The sequence below is a fragment of the Pocillopora damicornis genome, chromosome 5 (genome assembly GCF_964200805.1).
Source record: "Pocillopora damicornis chromosome 5, jaPocDami1.2, whole genome shotgun sequence".
Lineage (NCBI taxonomy): Eukaryota > Metazoa > Cnidaria > Anthozoa > Scleractinia > Pocilloporidae > Pocillopora > Pocillopora damicornis.
This window is the reverse complement of record NC_142674.1, coordinates 25549517-25567996: the sequence shown is the minus strand read 5'-3', so window position 1 is coordinate 25567996 and position 18480 is coordinate 25549517. Positions and strand designations below refer to the sequence as shown.

The following is an 18480-nucleotide window of genomic DNA, read 5'->3' as shown; positions in this document are numbered from 1 at the left end:
AGAAGGTGATCGGTGACGGTTTTGCAGAAAAGGTTCCCCTGGATGTCCTGGAGAGATCAGATGGTAAGGTGTGGTTTATCCCGCACCACGGCGTTTATCATCATAAGAAACCGGATAAAATACGTGTCGTTTTCGATTGCTCAGCCCATTCTCAAGGAACTTCCCTGAATGATGAGCTGTTTCAAGGTCCTGACTTAACCAATAATCTGGTTGGCGTGCTGATCCGTTTCCGTCAGGAGCCAGTCGCAGTCATGGGTGACGTTCAATCTATGTTCCATCAGGTGCGTGTCCCAGAAGTAGATAGAGACCTCCTACGGTTCCTTTGGTGGCCCCATGGCGACTTCTCTAAGAAATTATAAGAGTATCGGATGACCGTACATCTGTTCGGTGCGGTTTCGTCTCCCAGTTGTGCTAACTTCGCCATGCGACGGAATGCCGAAGATCATAGGCACGAGTTTTCCCCTGACGTGGTTAGTACTGTCTTGAAGAATTTCTACGTTGACGACTGCCTGAAGTCCTTACCTTCAGCGGCTATTGCAATAAAACATGTGGAAGAACTTCGTCGGCTAATGCTGAGGGGAGGTTTCGATTTGACTAAATGGATCAGCAATGACCGTGAAGTCTTGGAATCCATTCCTGTAGAAGCTAGAGCGAAGGGTGTTAAAGATCTGGATCTTGATAACGACGTGCTTCCTGCAGAGAGAGCCCTAGGTGTATCCTGGTTTGTCGAGACAGATACATTTGGTTTCAAAGTGAACATTAAGGAGAAACCTTGTACCAGGCGTGGTATCCTTTCCGTGGTGAGTTCAGTTTACGATCCTCTCGGTATGGCAGCGCCTTTCATCCTTCCGGCAAAACTGCTCCTTCAGGATCTGTGCAGAAAGAGTTTGGGTTGGGATGATGAGATTCCCAGCGACTACCTATCTCGTTGGCGTGTGTAGCTAAATGGTCTACCGAAACTTTCTCAGATGTCAATGGGCCGGTGCGTTGGGCGTGGATCCGGTAAAATTGTGTCAAGTGAGATTCACCATTTCTGTGATGCCTCTCAGTCGGCCTTTGGAGCTGTTTTGTATCTTCGACAGGTTGACTCCGATGGCCAAATCAACTGTTCTTTCCTTCTCGGAAAATCTCGTCTCGCCCCTTTAAAACAGGTCACTATCCCACGTTTAGAGTTAGCGGCCGCCACTATGTCCATCCGTTTAAACAAAGTTTTGAAGAAGGAGTTGGAGATTCCGATTGATGCAATCACTTTCTGGTCAGATAGCATGACTGTGTTGCGTTACATTGGAAACGAATCCAAGCGCTTCCACACTTACGTCGCCAACCGTGTCGCCTTCATTAGAGAGGATTCCAGTCCCTCACAGTGGAGACACATCGACTCAAAGTCTAATCCTGCAGATGATGCTTCACGAGGAGTTACTGCAGAGTCCTTCACTAAGAATGACCGCTGGATAAAGGGGCCGGCGTTTCTGCTGAGACAGAAATCTGAATGGGAAAGGTCCCCTCTGCGCGGCGTAGAACTGGAAGAAGATGACCCAGAGGTGAAACGAGAGCCGAAATCTTTTGTTGTTCACGCGAGTAAAGATTCGAGTATCGTTTCTATCATCCAACGGTTTTCTTCATGGTTCAAATTGTTGAAGTTTATCGCGCTGTGTCTTCGCTGCCAGAGAAGATTTGTGATGAGGAGAAAAGTGTCAAAGGAGAATTGTTTGGATACTGCTGACGCATCTGGAGCGAAATTGGTGACAAACGCAGAGCTGGAAGAAGCCGGAAAAGAGATTATCAAGTTCGAGCAGAATCTCACCTTTGCAGAAGAATTAGAAGCCGTTAAGGGAGATAAATGCGTCAAGGGGTCAAGTGCACTTGCAAGATTAGATCCGATCTTGACCGATGGTCTTCTTCGTGTTGGCGGGCGCCTTAGCAGGGCTACCCTATCAGACGACTCTAAGCATCAGATTATCATTCCTAAAGATTCTCATCTAGCTCGTCTGCTTGTGAACCACTTTCACCAGAAAAGCGGCCATTCTGGTAGGGAATATGTCCTGGCTCTGTTGCGCGAACGTTTCTGGTTGATTCGTGCCAACTCTACTGTTAGAAGTGTGCTTTCATCCTGCTTTGATTGCAAACGACGATAAGGTCCCGTTGGAGAACAAAAGATGGCAAATCTGCCTCGGCCTCGAGTTACACCAGATCAACCCCCCTTCACGTGCGTGGGGATAGATTATTTTGGTCCCTTTCTTGTTCGTCAAAAGAGGAGCATGGTCAAACGTTATGGTGCAATCTTCACTTGTTTGGCACTGCGAGCTGTTCATCTGGAGGTGTGTCACTCACTGGACACTGACTCTTTTATTCACGCACTCAGACGTTTTATCGCTCGTAGAGGTCAAGTTAAAGAAATTCGCTCCGACAATGGTTCAAATTTCGTAGGAGGTGAAAGGGAGCTTCGTGTCATGATTGACAGCTGGAATCAAGCTAAAATTCATGACGCCCTTCTGCAGAAAAGCATCAAATGGGTTTTTAACCCACCCGGAGCCTCGCATCATGGTGGTGTCTGGGAGAGGCTAATTAGATCTACACGCAATGTTCTGGGTGCCCTGGTTAAAGAACAAAGTCTCGATGATGAGTCTTCAGACTTTGTTGTGTGAATGTGAGAGCATTATCAATGGAAGACCTCTGACCACAGTTTCTGACGATCCAAAGGATTTGGAACCACTATCACCGAACCACCTTCTCCTGCTTCGCAGCGAGACACCTCTTCCTCCAGGCTTGTTTTTAAAGAGCGACACATACTCCAGGAGAAGATGGCGGCAAGTACAATATTTGGCTGATGTTTTCTGGGGTCGCTGGAAGAGAGAATATCTCCCTCTGTTGCAATCACGTCAGAAATGGTTTCGACCAAAGAAAAACTTTGCCGTGGGGGACACTGTTATCGTGGTTGACGAAACTTTGCCAAGGAATGCGTGGGCAATCGGTCGGATTACAGAGGTTTTTCCTGACAAATATGGATTTGTCCGCCGTGTCAAGGTTAAAACCAAGACATCAACTTTGGAGCGCCCTATCAGTAAACTATGTCTTCTGGAATCAATTGAACAAGTGGAAGGAAAAATTCATTGACTTTCCTTATCGTATGATTACCAAGATTGCGTGACTTTTCTTTGAGGAGAAAGATTTAAATTGACACTTTATAGTACTTTGTTGACTCTGTTAGGCGTCTGAACATTAAGTAAATATCGTCTAAGTTCAATTAGCTTTGTAAAGTTTGCGCCTTTTAGTGTTTTGCTGGTAAATACTTGGATTTAGATCTTCGTATTTAAGGGGCCGGAATGTAGGCGCAAGAATTTGTACTATCATTTTTTGTTAGTGTTGGTGTTTCATAGTTTCGTGTTAGGTGTTTATTTTCTCGTCTTCCATTAATGTCCTTTGTCAGTTACCAGTTTTGTACTTGTTATATTTATTTGCATATCGCATATATATTGGTTGCGCGTAATTTATTTGGTTAGTTGTCTAGTTGGTGAAAATTACCGTTACATATCTAGCTCTGGGTTTCATGTTTTCGTCTTTGGGTTGGTCACATTCGTCTTGTAAGTATCCTTGTTTATCTCGCTTTGTCGTTTTCCAGTACTTTCACTCATACGATGTAAGTTATTTTATGTTCATTCGCGTGTTTGTAATTTTGTCATTTTCAGTTACCGTATTCAACAATGTGTCAAGTTTGTTCTAGTAAAGTTTGAAATACGTGTGATTAGCGTTTGCGGCTATAGTAATTTTTCAGCGTTTTTCGGTCAAACGGAGGCAAGCGCGAAGCGAGCTCGAGAGCGAGTCACGCACGAGAGGAGGAGTGAAAAAAAAACACCTGTACCCTTATGCACACCAAGATAGAAAAACCACGAAAAACATTTTGAGAATAGTGAATAGCTAGGGAGGTTATGATTCGAATTTAAATATTTTTAAAAATGTCAGAATCATTGAAAAAAAAAGAGGAATCCGGTCTCAGGGTTCTTTTCCTTGTTTTAATAACAAAATAAAACACCCTCATGTAAAATATAGCTTATTACTTCTTATTGTTCTTGTAACTTCCAAGCTAGCTCGAACAAAATTACTCGGCTGCCCGAAAGTTATGTGACAAGTGACGAACACAATTTAAGATTAATCTAATTTGAATAACATATCATTTATAAAGAATATTTAAATTGGATTTTATGCAAATACTAGTCAAAGGCCTATTTTAAAAGAAATAAGATTGATCTTAAACAACAAGATCAGTGAACGGATAAACATACGTAGCACAATAAGTAGATACTTACGCACTGTTGAGCACCAGTTGACATGAAAGAAAGAAAACAACAATTGTTCAGTGAAGTGTTGTTAATAATTTTAGCTTAGTAATCATTAACTTACATCCCCAGGAAAAAGGCCAGGAAAGCTGTGTTCGTTTCAATTCGGATTATTATCAGGCAATATTTTCCCCAGCATTTACTCTCGACTAACTTCGAGAAAAACCTCTTTATCTAAATGTTGATGTCGTTATAAAAAAAAGTTTGTTTTGACCATTTGTTTTGATATGAACAAAGACAAGAAAGAGGAATGTTATGATTAGAATTAAATTACTTAAAAAAATGTCAGAATTATTGAAAAAAAAAGGAATCCGGTCTCAGGGCCCTTTTCCTTGTTTTAATAACAAAATGGAATACCCTCATGTAAAATATAGCTTATTATTTCTTATTGTTCTTTCTTCCAAGCTAGCTCCAACAAAATTACTCAGCTGCCCGAAAGTTATGTGACAAGTGACGAACGCAACGTAAGATTAATCTAATTTTAATTACATATCAGTTTTAAAAAAATAATAAGTAATCAAATTGGATTTTATGCAAATACTAGTCAAAGGCCTTTTATAAAAGAAATAGGATTGATCTTAAACAACAAGATCAGGGAATGGATAAACATACGTAGCACAATAAGTAGATACTTACTGTCTGTTGAGCATCAGTTGACATGAAAGAAAGAAAACAATAATTGTTCAGTAATTTTAGCTTAGTAATCATTAACTTACATCCCCAGGAAAAAGGCCAGTAAAGCTGTGTTCGTTCCAATTCGGATTACTTTCAGGCAATATTTTTCACAGCTTTTACTCTCGACTAACTTCCAGAAAAACCTTATTATCTAAATGTTGATGTCGTTATAAAAAAAAGTTTGTTTTGACCGTTTGTTTTGATATGAAGAAAGACAAGAAAGGGGAACCATGAATCCTTAGTTTCATTGAAGAGGCCTGGATCTGCAGAACAGGCGCAATTTTTCAGGGTTTTTCGGTCAAACGGAGGCAAGCGCGAGGCGAGCGCGAGGTCGAGTCCCACGCGAGAGGAAGAGTAAAAAAAAAACCACGAAAACACACCTGTACCCCTATGCACACCAAGATAGAAAAACCACCAAAAACATTTTAAGAATAGTGAATAGCTTGGGAAGATATGATTGGAATTAAAATACTTTAAAGATGCCAGAATCATTACAGAAAAAGGAATCCGGAGTTAGGGCCCTTTTCCTTTTTTTAATAACAAAATGGAACACCCTCATGTAAAATATAGCTTATTATTTCTTATTGTTCTTGTAACTTCCAAGCTAGCTCCAACAAAATTACTTAGCTGCCCGAAAGTTATGTGACAAGTAACAAACACAACACAGATTAATCTAATTTTAATTACATATCAGTTTTAAAAAAATAATAAGTAATCAAATTGGATTTTATGCAAATACTAGTCAAAGGCCTATTTTAAAAGAAATAGGATTGATCTTAAACAACAAGATCAGGGAATGGATAAACATACGTAGCACAATAAGTCGATACTTACGCCCTGTTGAGCATCAGTTGACATGAAAGAAAGAAAACAAACAGTTGTTCAGTGAAGTGTTGTTAACAATTTTAGCTTAGTAATCATTAACTTACATCCCCAGGAAAATGGCCAGTAAAGCTGTGTTCGTTCCAATTCGGATCATTTTCAGGCAATATTTTCCACAGCTTTTACTCTCAACTAACTTCGCGAAAAGCCTCTTTATCTAAATATTGATGTCGTTATAAAAAAAGTTTGTTTTGACCATTTGTTTTGAAATGAAGAAAGACAAGAAAGGGGAAACCATGAATCCTTAGTTTCATTGAGGAGGATTATTATTTCTTATTGTTCTTGTAACTTCCAAGCTAGCTCCAACAAAATTACTCAGCTGCCCGAAAGTTATGTGACAAGTAACAAACACAACACAGATTAATCTAATTTTAATTACATATCAGTTTTAAAAAAATAATAAGTAATCAAATTGGATTTTATGCAAATACTAGTCAAAGGCCTATTTTAAAAGAAATAGGATTGATCTTAAACAACAAGATCAGGGAATGGATAAACATACGTAGCACAATAAGTCGATACTTACGCCCTGTTGAGCATCAGTTGACATGAAAGAAAGAAAACAAACAGTTGTTCAGTGAAGTGTTGTTAACAATTTTAGCTTAGTAATCATTAACTTACATCCCCAGGAAAATGGCCAGTAAAGCTGTGTTCGTTCCAATTCGGATCATTTTCAGGCAATATTTTCCACAGCTTTTACTCTCTACTAACTTCGCGAAAGCCTCTTTATCTAAATATTGATGTCGTTATAAAAAAAGTTTGTTTTGACCATTTGTTTTGAAATGAAGAAAGACAAGAAAGGGGAAACCATGAATCCTTAGTTTCATTGAGGAGGATTATTATTTCTTATTGTTCTTGTAACTTCCAAGCTAGCTCCAACAAAATTACTCAGCTGCCCGAAAGTTATGTGACAAGTAACAAACACAACACAGATTAATCTAATTCTAATTACATATCAGTTTTAAAAAAATAATAAGTAATCAAATTGGATTTTATGCAAATACTAGTCAAAGGCCTATTTTAAAAGAAATAGGATTGATCTTAAACAACAAGATCAGGGAATGGATAAACATACGTAGCACAATAAGTCGATACTTACGCCCTGTTGAGCATCAGTTGACATGAAAGAAAGAAAACAAGCAGTTGTTCAGTGAAGTGTTGTTAACAATTTTAGCTTAGTAATCATTAACTTACATCCCCAGGAAAATGGCCAGTAAAGCTGTGTTCGTTCCAATTCGGATCATTTTCAGGCAATATTTTCCACAGCTTTTACTCTCTACTAACTTCGCGAAAAGCCTCTTTATCTAAATATTGATGTCGTTATAAAAAAAGTTTGTTTTGACCATTTGTTTTGATATGAAGAAAGACAAGAAAGGGGAAACCATGAATCCTTAGTTTCATTGAGGAGGATTATTATTTCTTATTGTTCTTGTAACTTCCAAGCTAGTTCCAACAAAATTACTCAGCTGCCCGAAAGTATGTGACAAGTAACAAACACAACACGGATTAATCTAATTTTAATTACATATCAGTTTTAAAAAAAATGATAAGTTATCAAATTGGATTTTATGTAAATACTAGTCAAAGGCCTATTTTAAAAGAAATAGGATTGATCTTAAACAACAAGATCAGGGAATGGATAAACATACGTAGTACAATAAATAGATACTTACCCCCTGTTGAGCATCAGTTGACATGTAAGAAAGAAAACAACAATTGTGTTCAGTGAAGTGTTGTTAATAACTTTAGCTTAGTAATCATTAACTTACATCCCCAGAGAAAAGGCCAATAAAGCTGTGTTCGTTTCAATTCGGATTATTATCAGACAAGGTTTTCCACAGCTTTTACTCTCGACTAACTCCGAGAAAAACCTCCTTATCTGAATGTTGTTGTCGTTATAAAAAAAAAAGTTTGTTTTTTACCATCCGTTCTGATATGAAGAAAGACAAGAAAGAAGAAACCATGAACCCGTTGTTTTATTAAGGAGGCCTAGATCTGCAGAACAGGCGAGATTTTTCAGCGTTTCTCGGTCAAACGGAGGCAAGCACGAAGCAAGCGCGAGGGCGAGTCACGCGCGAGAGGAGGAGTGAAAAAAAAACACGAAAAACATTTTGAGAATAAAGAATAGCTTGGGAGGTTATGATTGGAATTAAAATATTTTAAAAAATGTCAGAATCATTGAAAAAATAGGAATCCGCTCTCAGGGCCCTTTTCCTTTTTTTAATAACAAAATGGAACACCCTCATGTAAAATGTAGCTTATTATTTCTTATTGTTCTTGCAACTTCCAAGCTAGCTCCAACAAAATTACTCAGCTGCCCGAAAGTTATGTGACAAGTGACAAACACAACGTAAGATTAATCTAATTTTAATTACATATCAGTTTAAAAAAAAAATAATAAGTAATCAAATTGGATTTTATGCAAATACTAGTCAAAGGCCTATTTTAAAAGAAATAGGATTGATCTTAAACAACAAGATCAGGGAATGGATAAACATACGTAGCACAATAAGTAGATACTTACCCCCTGTTGAGCATCAGTTGACATCAAAGAAAGAAAACAACAATTGTTCAGTGAAGTGTTGTTAATAACTTTAGCTTAGTAATCATTAACTTACATCCCCAAAGAAAAGGCTAGTAAAGCTGTGTTCGTTCCAATTCGAATTATTATCAGGCAAGATTTTCCACAGCTTTTACTCTCGACTAACTCCGAGAAAAACCTCCTTATCTGAATGTTGATGTCATTATAAAAAAAAAGTATGTTTTTGCCATTTGTTTTGGTATGAAGAAAAACAAGCAAGAAGAAACCATGAACCCGCTGTTTCATTGAGGAGGCCTGGATCTGCAGAACAGGCGCAATTTTTCAGCATTTTTCGGTCAAACGGAGGCAAGCGTGAATCGACCATGAAGTGCGAGTCACGCTCGAGGAGGAGTGAAAAAAAAAAAACGAAAAAACACCTGTTACCCGCAGAACAGGTGCAATGTTCTGCGTTTTTCCGACAAACAGAGGCAAGAAGGAAGCGAACACGAAATGTGAGTCACGCACGGAAGGAGGAGTACAAAAAAAGGAAGGCAAAACCAGCTGAACCCTGTACCTACACCAATTTTTCAAGCTATTTTTCCCTCAGAAACCGACGGAGACTACAACAAACATGGTTTTATGTTGAGGTAACATTTTCTCCAAAGAAATGACGGTTACAAGTAAACATATGTTTCTATGCGAGCGAAACCTATAAGAAGGTGATATATTTGAACGTAAATAAATCTTTACAGTTATTTTGGTGTTTCAAATGCGTATGTGGACAAGTTTTGTAAACCTAGTGCGTCCGCTACCTTCGGAGGATAAATCTCATAAATGACATTTATCCCATCCCATTGTTTACAGTTGTTGTTGCTTATTTTTAAAGTTCAATTCTGTTCGTATTCCCAATTTACTTCTCTATGTGCTTGTAAATACATCAGCGATGCATTTCCTTTGCTTATCCTTTACAGTTGGCTTGTACGGAATTAAACAAAGGGCTTCTCGAATAGCTTCGTCCATAAAACATGATACGCTACGCTTTTGTTGAAAGATATTCGTTTATCACATGATATTCATGCATCAATTTGATAGGAACAGTGGAAGTGGGAGAAGAATTTTTTTTTGCGCTCCTCCCTCGCGCTCACCTAACGCTTGTCTCCGTTCGCCGATGAGACGCAAAAAAATTACGCCGGTTCTCCGAGCAAGACAAGGCGTGGCGTGACATAGTCGGCAACAAGTTATCGATTAGAAAGATATTTTTAAATATTGAACTACCAAGTTAAAGATGGAAATGATTACGAAGCACGAAAATATAATCTCTTGTCATGAACTAATTTTTCGACGGTTGATGATCAAACTTTGGGCTGCTTGATGGCTGACAGTTAAACCCATTGAGACCCTTCAAAGCGGACGCTTTACCTGAATTGCACCCGAAACTCATCTAGAGACATGTATTGTAACTTTAATCATCGTATGACCCGTATGGACCCGCGCACCCTTCTTTTATATGCAAGTACATCCTATCTAGGTTGAAACAAAAATTTCGAAGTCTCGAACACTAAGTGGTAAAATGTTCATTGACTGAGTTTGGTCGGGCCGGACCGGATAATAAGCACTAGTATGACCTCGAGCCAAAAGTTTACCTGTCCGGCCCTTCCATCCAGTCGATAAGTACATTTTACGTAATTTTTTCCTCTTTCAAAGTTATGCTGTTTGCCAAAACACCAATAAAACTCACAACCAAAAACGGGATGCGCACGCTCCAAAAAATTAATCCGCACTTTAGGTACATTACGTTTACATTTCAACAAAAAATCGCCTATATTTTATTATGTTTCAATGGTGAAGATGAACGAAGATATATACATTCGATTAAATCAAATTGAATGAATAAAAAAAAAAGAATAAAAATTTTACTTGACCTATGTAAGCGGTCAAACCAAATATGCCAAAGAGGGTTAATAAAAAATAATGGTTACTTACCGCCTTATTGTCACAAGGTCAGGCAAGATAATAAAAGAGAATAGAAAAGACAGTAAAATCATAAATCAGCAAATTGTGTCTACATTAACAATCGTTTTAGTTCAACAGTTCACAATTCGAATAGACGATTAAAATCATACTCACATGCTGTATTGAGCAGTAACCAGGGGCAGAAAAGAAACAAAAAAAGTTAGTTTAAGTGAGGAGAGTAATTTAGGAAAAGAATGCAGTAATGTTAAAAACTAATCAATGAAACTAGGTTAAACACATGGGATAAGAACTCGTTTCACACTTTTGAAGGTTTATTGGGCTGGAGACTTAGAGGATGAATAACCAACAATTAAAGGTAACAATATGATAATATTTATGGGCAACTGTTTGATACGTGTCTTTCCGCTTGTTTATTGAGGGACAAAGTTGTTTGCCAGAAATTGGTTTTCGATCTTATAAGCGGACTTGTCAACAATGGCATTTTTGCTTAATGGGGAGGAAGCTTGCAGTTATTGCCAGATTTTTATCTAATTAGTTTCTTTTTCTGCTTAGAAGTTTCCTTAATGTCAGCATGAGCAGAGAAAAATGCCAATTTAAAAAAATATTCTGGTGTACTGTCGATGTTGTATTTTGATCATCCCTTTCTACATCGATATTTCAATTTTCTCAGTTTTCCGACTCTGTACTTAAAACCAGTTCACTGAAAGTTGTTATCTTCTGCTGAAATTCTTCTGCTGACATTATGGTCTCAGTCTCTCGCTTTCCCCCCTCCCGTTCCCCTCTCTTCCCCCCTCTCCCCCTCCCCCTCTCTCCCCCTCTCTCTCTCTTATGAAAATCTTCCGCACCTGTTGTTCTTAGTTGTCCACTAAACGCAAGAAAGGCAGCGGCGCAGATGTGCTCGCAACGCAACTGCTTATTCATGCTTTAATCATAAGAATAATCTTGAACAAACAAACAAACGAACAAACAAGCAAAAACAAACAAACGGAGATGACAACGTATCATTATCCTTAAAGTAATTAGTTCTAAGCTTTCACTTACCGCCTGATGTATTTACATGTATTTGATCCACCGAAGACGATATTGAGAGCAAAGAAAACGATAGGGATAAGCAGAATTCAAGTATTATAAAAAATTGTTTAGTTCAACTAACATTTATAGTCAAAGTAGGCAATACTAACACACTTCCCATCAATCATCATATGGGACTGAAGGCTGGCCTCGGTTATTCTTCATCAACTGTTTTCGAGATATATCATTTATTTTGCTATTACAACAACTGGTATTAGAACATCAAATTCTCATCCTCATGCTCTCATCCTATGTTTTGCTACTCATGCACGTTTGCGGTATTTAGGAATGTTATGGAAAGTGGAGCAGAAACAGATGTCACAACTAAATTATTAACTTCAGTAATCTTAATCACTTACACACTGGTGTATTTCACAAAGGTCGCACATGAGAAGAGAAAGCACAGAATGACAATTAAGTTAGGGTGATTAGATGAAAAATAAGTAAGCCAATAAATGAATTATGCATCGATTAATTTGAAGCTTCAACATCCCCCACGGGAAACCCCCAGGCGTTTAAACTTTTGAAAATTGATCCGTTCAAATTTCAGCCCCCGGGGCCAAAATTGTGTTTCAATACCCTACCCAAGTACTGGACTTAATGGTCAATTTTTTTTTAAAGGTAAAATGAGTGATCCTGACATTCTATACATTTGCCGAGCCTTATAAGCTAGACCTTGTAGACCTTTCTCCGGAGCCATTCGTACCCAAAAGTGAACTCTTTATCTTAAAACACCACATTATAAGTTAAAGCACTTTTATTCGACACTTCCGGTTCAAATTCCCACCTCAGCCAGGCGAGGCTCACGGCATTCCCCAACCCCAGGCACGAACGACATTTCCCCTACGGGGGAATGTTAAAGCTTTAAATTGATCGGCCCATTAATCAATAACTGAAAGAAAAGCGAAGCCATTTAGTATTGAAACGTTTTTAATGCAATGTGGTGTAACTGAAAAAAAAAGAAGGTATATTGTTTTTAAACGATTTTGATTTTCTTTCGGTGGAACAGAAGTATGGAGAAGTCTTTCTTCAAGACCTTTACCATGTGAGAGATTATTCAGCGTTAATTGATTTCCGGTTGATTTTTTGCGATAAGTGACAGATGATGTAACAATAGGATCATATTATATATTTAAAATGAGAGAGACCAGAGCGTGAGACAGAGAACGGTGAGAGAGAGAGGGAGGTTAAGTTGATTTTATAAAATAAAACGTGAAGTTTCGGAACATAGCAGATTCTTTAGTCTCATTTCCGACACAGTTGCACCTCTGACGGGACGCGCGAAGCATGGAGGAACTAACCAAAGAAGCAGAGGCTAAATTGCAGATGTTGCGGTACACTAATGGAAAAACACCTAGCATTGTGGAAAAGGGAAACCTAGGAGCGGTCGCGCGACATCGCGACAACCTACAAGCATTAGTAAAAGAAGTAGACGCGCTTAAACTAAAGGTTGAAAAGACCATGTTCAAGGCCGGGAAAAGTGCAGAAGACGTTGGAAGTTGGAGCAGTAGCATTGAAGAACCGATCGCCGAAGCTGACGAAGAAGTTTCGCGACTAGAAAAATGGCTCGTGGAGACGAATGGAGAGATCGAACATCGAAAGCACAAGGACGAAGAAGAAAGGAAAGCCCGTGCTCGTGAAGAGGAGCTTAAATTCGAAAGAGAGCAAATGGAGATGAAGCTAGAATTCGAACGCCAACTGGAAGAGACCAAGGCAAAACAGCAACCTGTTGAGAAGGCCAATCAGATTGAACAAAGGACAACAAAGCTACCGAAACTACAGATCACAAAGTTTAATGGGACGTATGAAGCATGGCTGCCGTTCTGGAATAAATTTCAAGCTGAAATTGATAAAGCAAATCTTGCATCTCTGACCAAGTTTGCATACCTAAAAGAGCTGGTAGATCCAAAGGTTCGAGCGGAGATAGACGGACTGCCTTTCACAACAGAGGGCTACGAAAGGGCAAAGAATATCCTCATCGGCGAATATGGGAAAACGAGCGAGATCGTGAATGCGTACGTCCAGAACATCGCGAATTTGGCTGTCATTACAGGAACACAACCTTCGCCTATCCACGAATTTTACAAGAAGCTCGTGTACAATGTGCAATCTTTGGAGACACTGGGCAAATTGAAAGACGTCACTGGAAATGCAAGGAGTGTGCTCGACAAACTAAAGGGTGTAAAAGCAGATCTAGTGAGAGGACAAATGGACTGGCAGGACTGGGACTTCCCACAGTTGATAAAAGCTTTGAAAAGTTGGAAGGAAATCAACCCCATTGGGAGCGGCGCGGATAATGCGGGGAAGCAAGGTGCTAAATTCCGCGATCGCGAGAAAATATTTCACGCAAACGAAACTACGCCAACACAAAGAGGGTGCGTCTACTGTGACGCAACTGACCACAGAGCTGTAAATTGCAACAAGTTTGTGACAGTTGGAGACCGCAGGAAGCAATTAGGACTGAAACAGCTTTGTTTTAACTGCACAGGAAGTCGACACCGTGCTTCTGAGTGCAAATGCCGTTCTGGCTGCCAGATCTGCAGTCGAAGACATCATGCATCGATCTGTGACAAACATACATCGCGAGACCAGCTGATGACCACAACGAGCGCAGAAAGGAAAGGAGTGGTGTATCCTATGGTTACAGTTGACGTGAACGGTGTTAAGTGCCGAGCATTGTTGGATACAGGAGCCGGAAGTTCCTACGCTTCATCAACGCTTCTGAACTGTTTACATTTGCGCCCTATACGTCAACAATTCAAGTGCATTGAAATGATTTTTGGTACTTCAAACAAAGCGATAGACATCTATGGCCTACAAATTCGAAGCGTTGATGGTAAATTCACCTTGGAAGCCGAAGTAAACAAAGTCGACCGCAAAGAGTTGTTGACATTGGAAAACCCAAAATGCGCAGAAATCGTAGCTCAGTTTTCTCATTTGAAGGGCGTAACCACAATTGATAACGACGAGAAAGCGATGTTGCCTGTTCATCTGATCCTTGGAACAAACGAGTACGCTAAGATCAAAACAGGGGCAAGACCAAGAGTTGGGTGCTCGGGAGAACCAGTAGCAGAATATACGAAGTTCGGCTGGACGATCTTGTCACCTGGAACGGAGTTGGATCTCGGCAACATGTTGTTAACGCAGACCTCCGCAATTGATTACGAAGAATTGTGCAAGTTAGACGTCTTGGGGCTAAAGGTCAATCCAAGTGGAGACCAGGAAACCGTTTACGAAGAATTCAAAGAGCAACTAACTAGGAGTTCAGAAGGCCGGTACGAGACGAACTTGCCCTGGAAAGGAAATCACCCCCCCCCCCCTACCAAACAATCACACTGGAAGTTTAAAACGTCTCAAAAATCTCGTGCGGAAGTTAGAGATACAAGGCGAGCTGGAGAGGTACAACGACATTATCCAGACTCAACTGAGTCAAGGGATCGTAGAACACGCTGACGAGGTGGTCAAGGACGGAAAAGAGTTCTACATTCCTCACAAAGCGGTCGTACGCGAGAATGCAGAATCTACAAAGATACGCATTGTTTGTGATGCTTCTGCAAGAGCTAATGCAAGTGTCCCCTCACTCAACGAGTGCCTCGAAATCGGCCCTCCACTACAGAACCAGCTTTGGAAAGTGCTGGTACGAAATAGGTTCTATCCCGTGGCAATAGCTGGCGACTTAAAACAAGCATTTTTGCAAATTCGCGTCCGAAGAGAAGACCGAGATGCCTTACGCTTTCATTGGATAAAGGATCTGGCAAGCAAACAAGTAGAAACCTTGCGATTCACTCGAGTACTCGTTGGTTTGGTACCGTCTCCATTCCTCTTGGCCGCAGTTATCAAAGAACATCTACAGCGATACAAAATGGTGAACCCGGAATTAGTAGAGGAGATAGAGCGCATTATGTACGTGGATGATTTAATCAGTGATGGGGAGACAATAGAACAAGCGTTAGAAATCAAGATGACAGCGACTACCATCTTTGGTGAGGCGACTTTCAAGCTGCACAAGTGGCATTCCAACGATCGGGAACTAGAAGTTGAAACTGCGACTGTAGATGAAGAAAGTCAGAGTTACGCCAAACAACAACTGGGAACCAGAAAGGGCGAATCAAAACTGCTAGGAGTCCCCTGGGACAAAGAAAAGGACGAAATTCAAGTCAGCTTCCCGATTTCAACCGCTGAGCCGACAAAAAGAGGTATCCTTGGAAAAGTCGCAAAAATCTACGATCCACTCGGTCTGGCTTCACCCGTAACCCTCTCTGGAAAAATGCTCTACAGAGATGCCTGCGACACGAAGATCGCGTGGGATAGGCCCTTACCAAGTGACTTACAAGCCAAAGGGAAGAAATGGGAGCAAGGACTTCCAGAGCACGTGAACACGTCAAGAAATGTCGTCAAGCATTTAGGGAAGATATTATCAATCGACTTACACACATTCGGGGACGCAAGCGGGAAAGGAGTTGCAGCCGCGGTTTATGCAGTGGTGGAGCAACTATCAGGCACGAATCGAGGCCTCGTGACGGCAAAGTCGCGGCTCGCGAAGAAAGGACTCACGATTCCCCGATTAGAACTAGTGGCTGGACATATGGCTGCGAACCTAGTACAAAATGTGAAAGAAGTCCTGAAGGGTTTTCCCGTAAGAAGTGTCTATGGTTGGCTGGATAGCACAGTCGCACTGCACTGGATCCGTGGTAATGGCGAATACAAACAGTTCGTGGGAAATCGAGTAAGGAAGATCCAGGAAAAAGAAATAAACTGGAGGCATGTACCAACAGAGGAGAATCCAGCGGACGTGGGGAGTCGGGGAGGAGATGTTAGTAGATTAACAGCTCTTTGGTGGCAGGGACCAAGCTGGTTAGCAAAACCGCAGGACTGGCCGCCAGACCTTGTAACGACATCTACTCAAGAATCAAAAGCGGAAGAAGTGAAACAAACTCGCGAGTTGTTTGCTCTAGCAGTAGAGAAAACAGAGAACAACGACGCCTTCGATGCGCTGCTGGAGAAGTACGAGCTGTGGCGTGTGTTGCGACTGGGTGCTTGGATCTGGAGATTCCTCCACAACATAAGAACCGTCCGTAAACAGAGAATCGTTGGTCCCCTTACAACTGAAGAAATACAGAAACAGACAACGTTCTGGATCAAGCGATCTCAACAACAAGCAAAGTCGAGCCAGAAATTTGAAGAAGACCGTTTACAGTTGAATGTGCAAGGAAACCAAGAGGGAATATTAGAGTGTAGGGGAAGAATTCAAGGCCATTACCCCGTCTTTCTGCCAGACTCCTCGCCCTTCACTCGCAAGTTAGTTCACCGATCACATGTCGACACACTGCACGGAGGAGTGGCCCTTACCATGACCAAAGTGCGAGAGCTATACTGGGTACCGCGTTTAAAGGCACTCGTAAAACAAGTTCTCAGAGCGTGTTCAGGCTGCAAGCGTTTTCAGGCCATGGCACTGGCAACGCCGCCTCCCGGACTTCTACCCACTGACCGCACAGAGGGGAGCACCCCATTTGAGGTTATCGGAGTCGATTTTGCAGGGCCCATCAAGTACCGTATCAGAGCCAAAACAGAAGGAAAGGCCTATCTTGCATTGTACGCGTGCAGTCTTACCCGAGGATTATTCCTGGAAGTACTACCAAACCTGGCAACCAGTGAATTCCTAAGAAGTCTAAAACGGCTCATCGCGCGCCGTGGGCGTCCGAAGAAGATATATTCCGACCATGGCAAAACCTTTGTTGGCGCCGAGAAGTGGCTAAAACAAGTTATGCGTGACGAGAAGACACAAGATTACTTAGCACATGAGAACATCAAGTGGCAATTCAACCTCAGCCGCGCCGCTTGGTGGGGAGGACAGTTCGAGCGCCTCATCGCACTGGTAAAAACAGCTTTAAACAAGACTATCGGATGCGGAATGTTGACCTGAACAGAGCTGTGTGAAGTGGTACTGGATGTGGAGATTGCTTTGAATAATCGCCCTTTATGTTACGTCGAAGACGACATACAGTTACCCGTGCTTACCCCTAACTCACTGCTATTTCTTCGATCAAACCAGCTACCAGAACTGGAACCACACCATCTAAGAGAATTTGATCTGCGTAGAAGAGCTAAATATTTGCGAAGGTGCAAGCAGGCTTTGTGGACCAGGTGGACTACCGAATATTTACGAGGGTTGAGAGAACGACACCGGATGAAACACAAGGGTCAAACCACGCCCTTGGCCAAAGGAGATGTAGTCATCATCAAGGACGAGGAACGAAATCGCAATAAATGGAAAATTGGGATCGTAGAAGATCTAATTTCGGGACGAGACGGAATCGTTCGAGCTGCCAAACTTCGAGCGGGGAAAGGAACACTTGAACGGGCGGTACAACACCTTTACCCACTGGAGCTGTCCTGCGATCGGAAGAATGTAGAGGCTCCTCTACAGCTCAACCCCGTAGCCCCGACATTCAGGCCCAGGAGGGATGCAGCGGTAGCCGCTCGTTATCGCATTCAAGACACGAACATTGATGCTGATTATAGATATTTAGGAACACTGAACTGATATACTGGACTAACTTTCTGTTTCGTTCATTGAATTTCAAATTTTATCGAGCGCGCCATTCTAGTGTTTTTCTCCGTTGAGAAAAAAAAGGGGAGTGTGTGAGAGATTATTCAGCGTTTATTGATTTCCGGTTGATTTTTTGCGATAAGTGACAGATGATTGAACAATAGGATCATATTATAGATTTAAAATGAGAGAGACCAGAGCGTGAGATAGAGAACGGTGAGAGAGAGAGGGAGGTTAAGTTGATTTTATAAAATAAAACGTGAAGTTTCGGAACATAGCAGATTCTTTAGTCCCATTTCCGACACCAAATAGAAGTTTCGTAAAGTTTAAGATGGTGACGCTTTGATATTTCCTTTGCAGAGAATAAGAGGGGAAAAAATCCTTAACATTGAATGGAATCAAATCCACGCTAACCAGTGCATTCAAAGTTAAATATGATGTCACAAGATAAAGCTATTTTTCTAATTTTAACA

The 18480-nt window shown here is 40.9% G+C and overlaps 5 protein-coding genes across 5 annotated transcripts; all 5 read left to right on the top strand.

The window, feature by feature from the left end:
- The first annotated feature begins 368 nt into the window (after positions 1-368).
- LOC149046156 (uncharacterized) lies at positions 369-941 on the top strand. The gene has a single exon (XM_089206015.1). The coding sequence runs from the start codon at positions 369-371 to the stop codon at positions 939-941; it is 573 nt and encodes a 190-aa protein (XP_089062141.1).
- A 33-nt stretch (positions 942-974) lies between these two features.
- Positions 975-2135, top strand: LOC149046155 (uncharacterized). Its single transcript, XM_089206014.1, has one exon. It carries the CDS (start codon positions 975-977, stop codon positions 2133-2135), a length of 1161 nt encoding a protein of 386 aa, XP_089062140.1.
- A 484-nt stretch (positions 2136-2619) lies between these two features.
- LOC149046154 (uncharacterized) lies at positions 2620-3114 on the top strand. Its single transcript, XM_089206013.1, has one exon. It carries the CDS (start codon positions 2620-2622, stop codon positions 3112-3114), a length of 495 nt encoding a protein of 164 aa, XP_089062139.1.
- Positions 3115-12744: 9630 nt separating this feature from the next.
- LOC149046153 (uncharacterized) lies at positions 12745-15578 on the top strand. Its single transcript, XM_089206012.1, has 4 exons — positions 12745-13083; positions 13336-14658; positions 14831-15440; positions 15556-15578. The coding sequence occupies exons 1-4, from the start codon at positions 12745-12747 to the stop codon at positions 15576-15578; spliced, it is 2295 nt and encodes a 764-aa protein (XP_089062138.1).
- A 146-nt stretch (positions 15579-15724) lies between these two features.
- LOC149046152 (uncharacterized) lies at positions 15725-18001 on the top strand. The gene is made up of 2 exons (XM_089206011.1): positions 15725-17332; positions 17510-18001. Exons 1-2 carry the CDS (start codon positions 15725-15727, stop codon positions 17999-18001), a joined length of 2100 nt encoding a protein of 699 aa, XP_089062137.1.
- The last annotated feature ends 479 nt before the right edge of the window (positions 18002-18480 follow it).

What these genes read in the sequence shown, in the direction of transcription:
- LOC149046154 (XM_089206013.1), top strand. Translation starts at nt 2,620, where the DNA reads ATGAGTCTTCAGACTTTGTTGTGTGAATGTGAGAGCATTATCAATGGA.
- LOC149046152 (XM_089206011.1), top strand. Translation starts at nt 15,725, where the DNA reads ATGCTCTACAGAGATGCCTGCGACACGAAGATCGCGTGGGATAGGCCC. An exon ending in TCGAGCGCCTCATCGCACTG is followed by an intron (nt 17,333 to 17,509) that starts GTAAAAACAGCT and finishes CGATCAAACCAG; the next exon opens with CTACCAGAACTGGAACCACA.
- LOC149046156 (XM_089206015.1), top strand. Translation starts at nt 369, where the DNA reads ATGACCGTACATCTGTTCGGTGCGGTTTCGTCTCCCAGTTGTGCTAAC.
- LOC149046155 (XM_089206014.1), top strand. Translation starts at nt 975, where the DNA reads ATGGGCCGGTGCGTTGGGCGTGGATCCGGTAAAATTGTGTCAAGTGAG.
- LOC149046153 (XM_089206012.1), top strand. Translation starts at nt 12,745, where the DNA reads ATGGAGGAACTAACCAAAGAAGCAGAGGCTAAATTGCAGATGTTGCGG. An exon ending in AGGACGAAGAAGAAAGGAAA is followed by an intron (nt 13,084 to 13,335) that starts GCCCGTGCTCGT and finishes TCTCTGACCAAG; the next exon opens with TTTGCATACCTAAAAGAGCT. An exon ending in TAGACGTCTTGGGGCTAAAG is followed by an intron (nt 14,659 to 14,830) that starts GTCAATCCAAGT and finishes CTCGTGCGGAAG; the next exon opens with TTAGAGATACAAGGCGAGCT.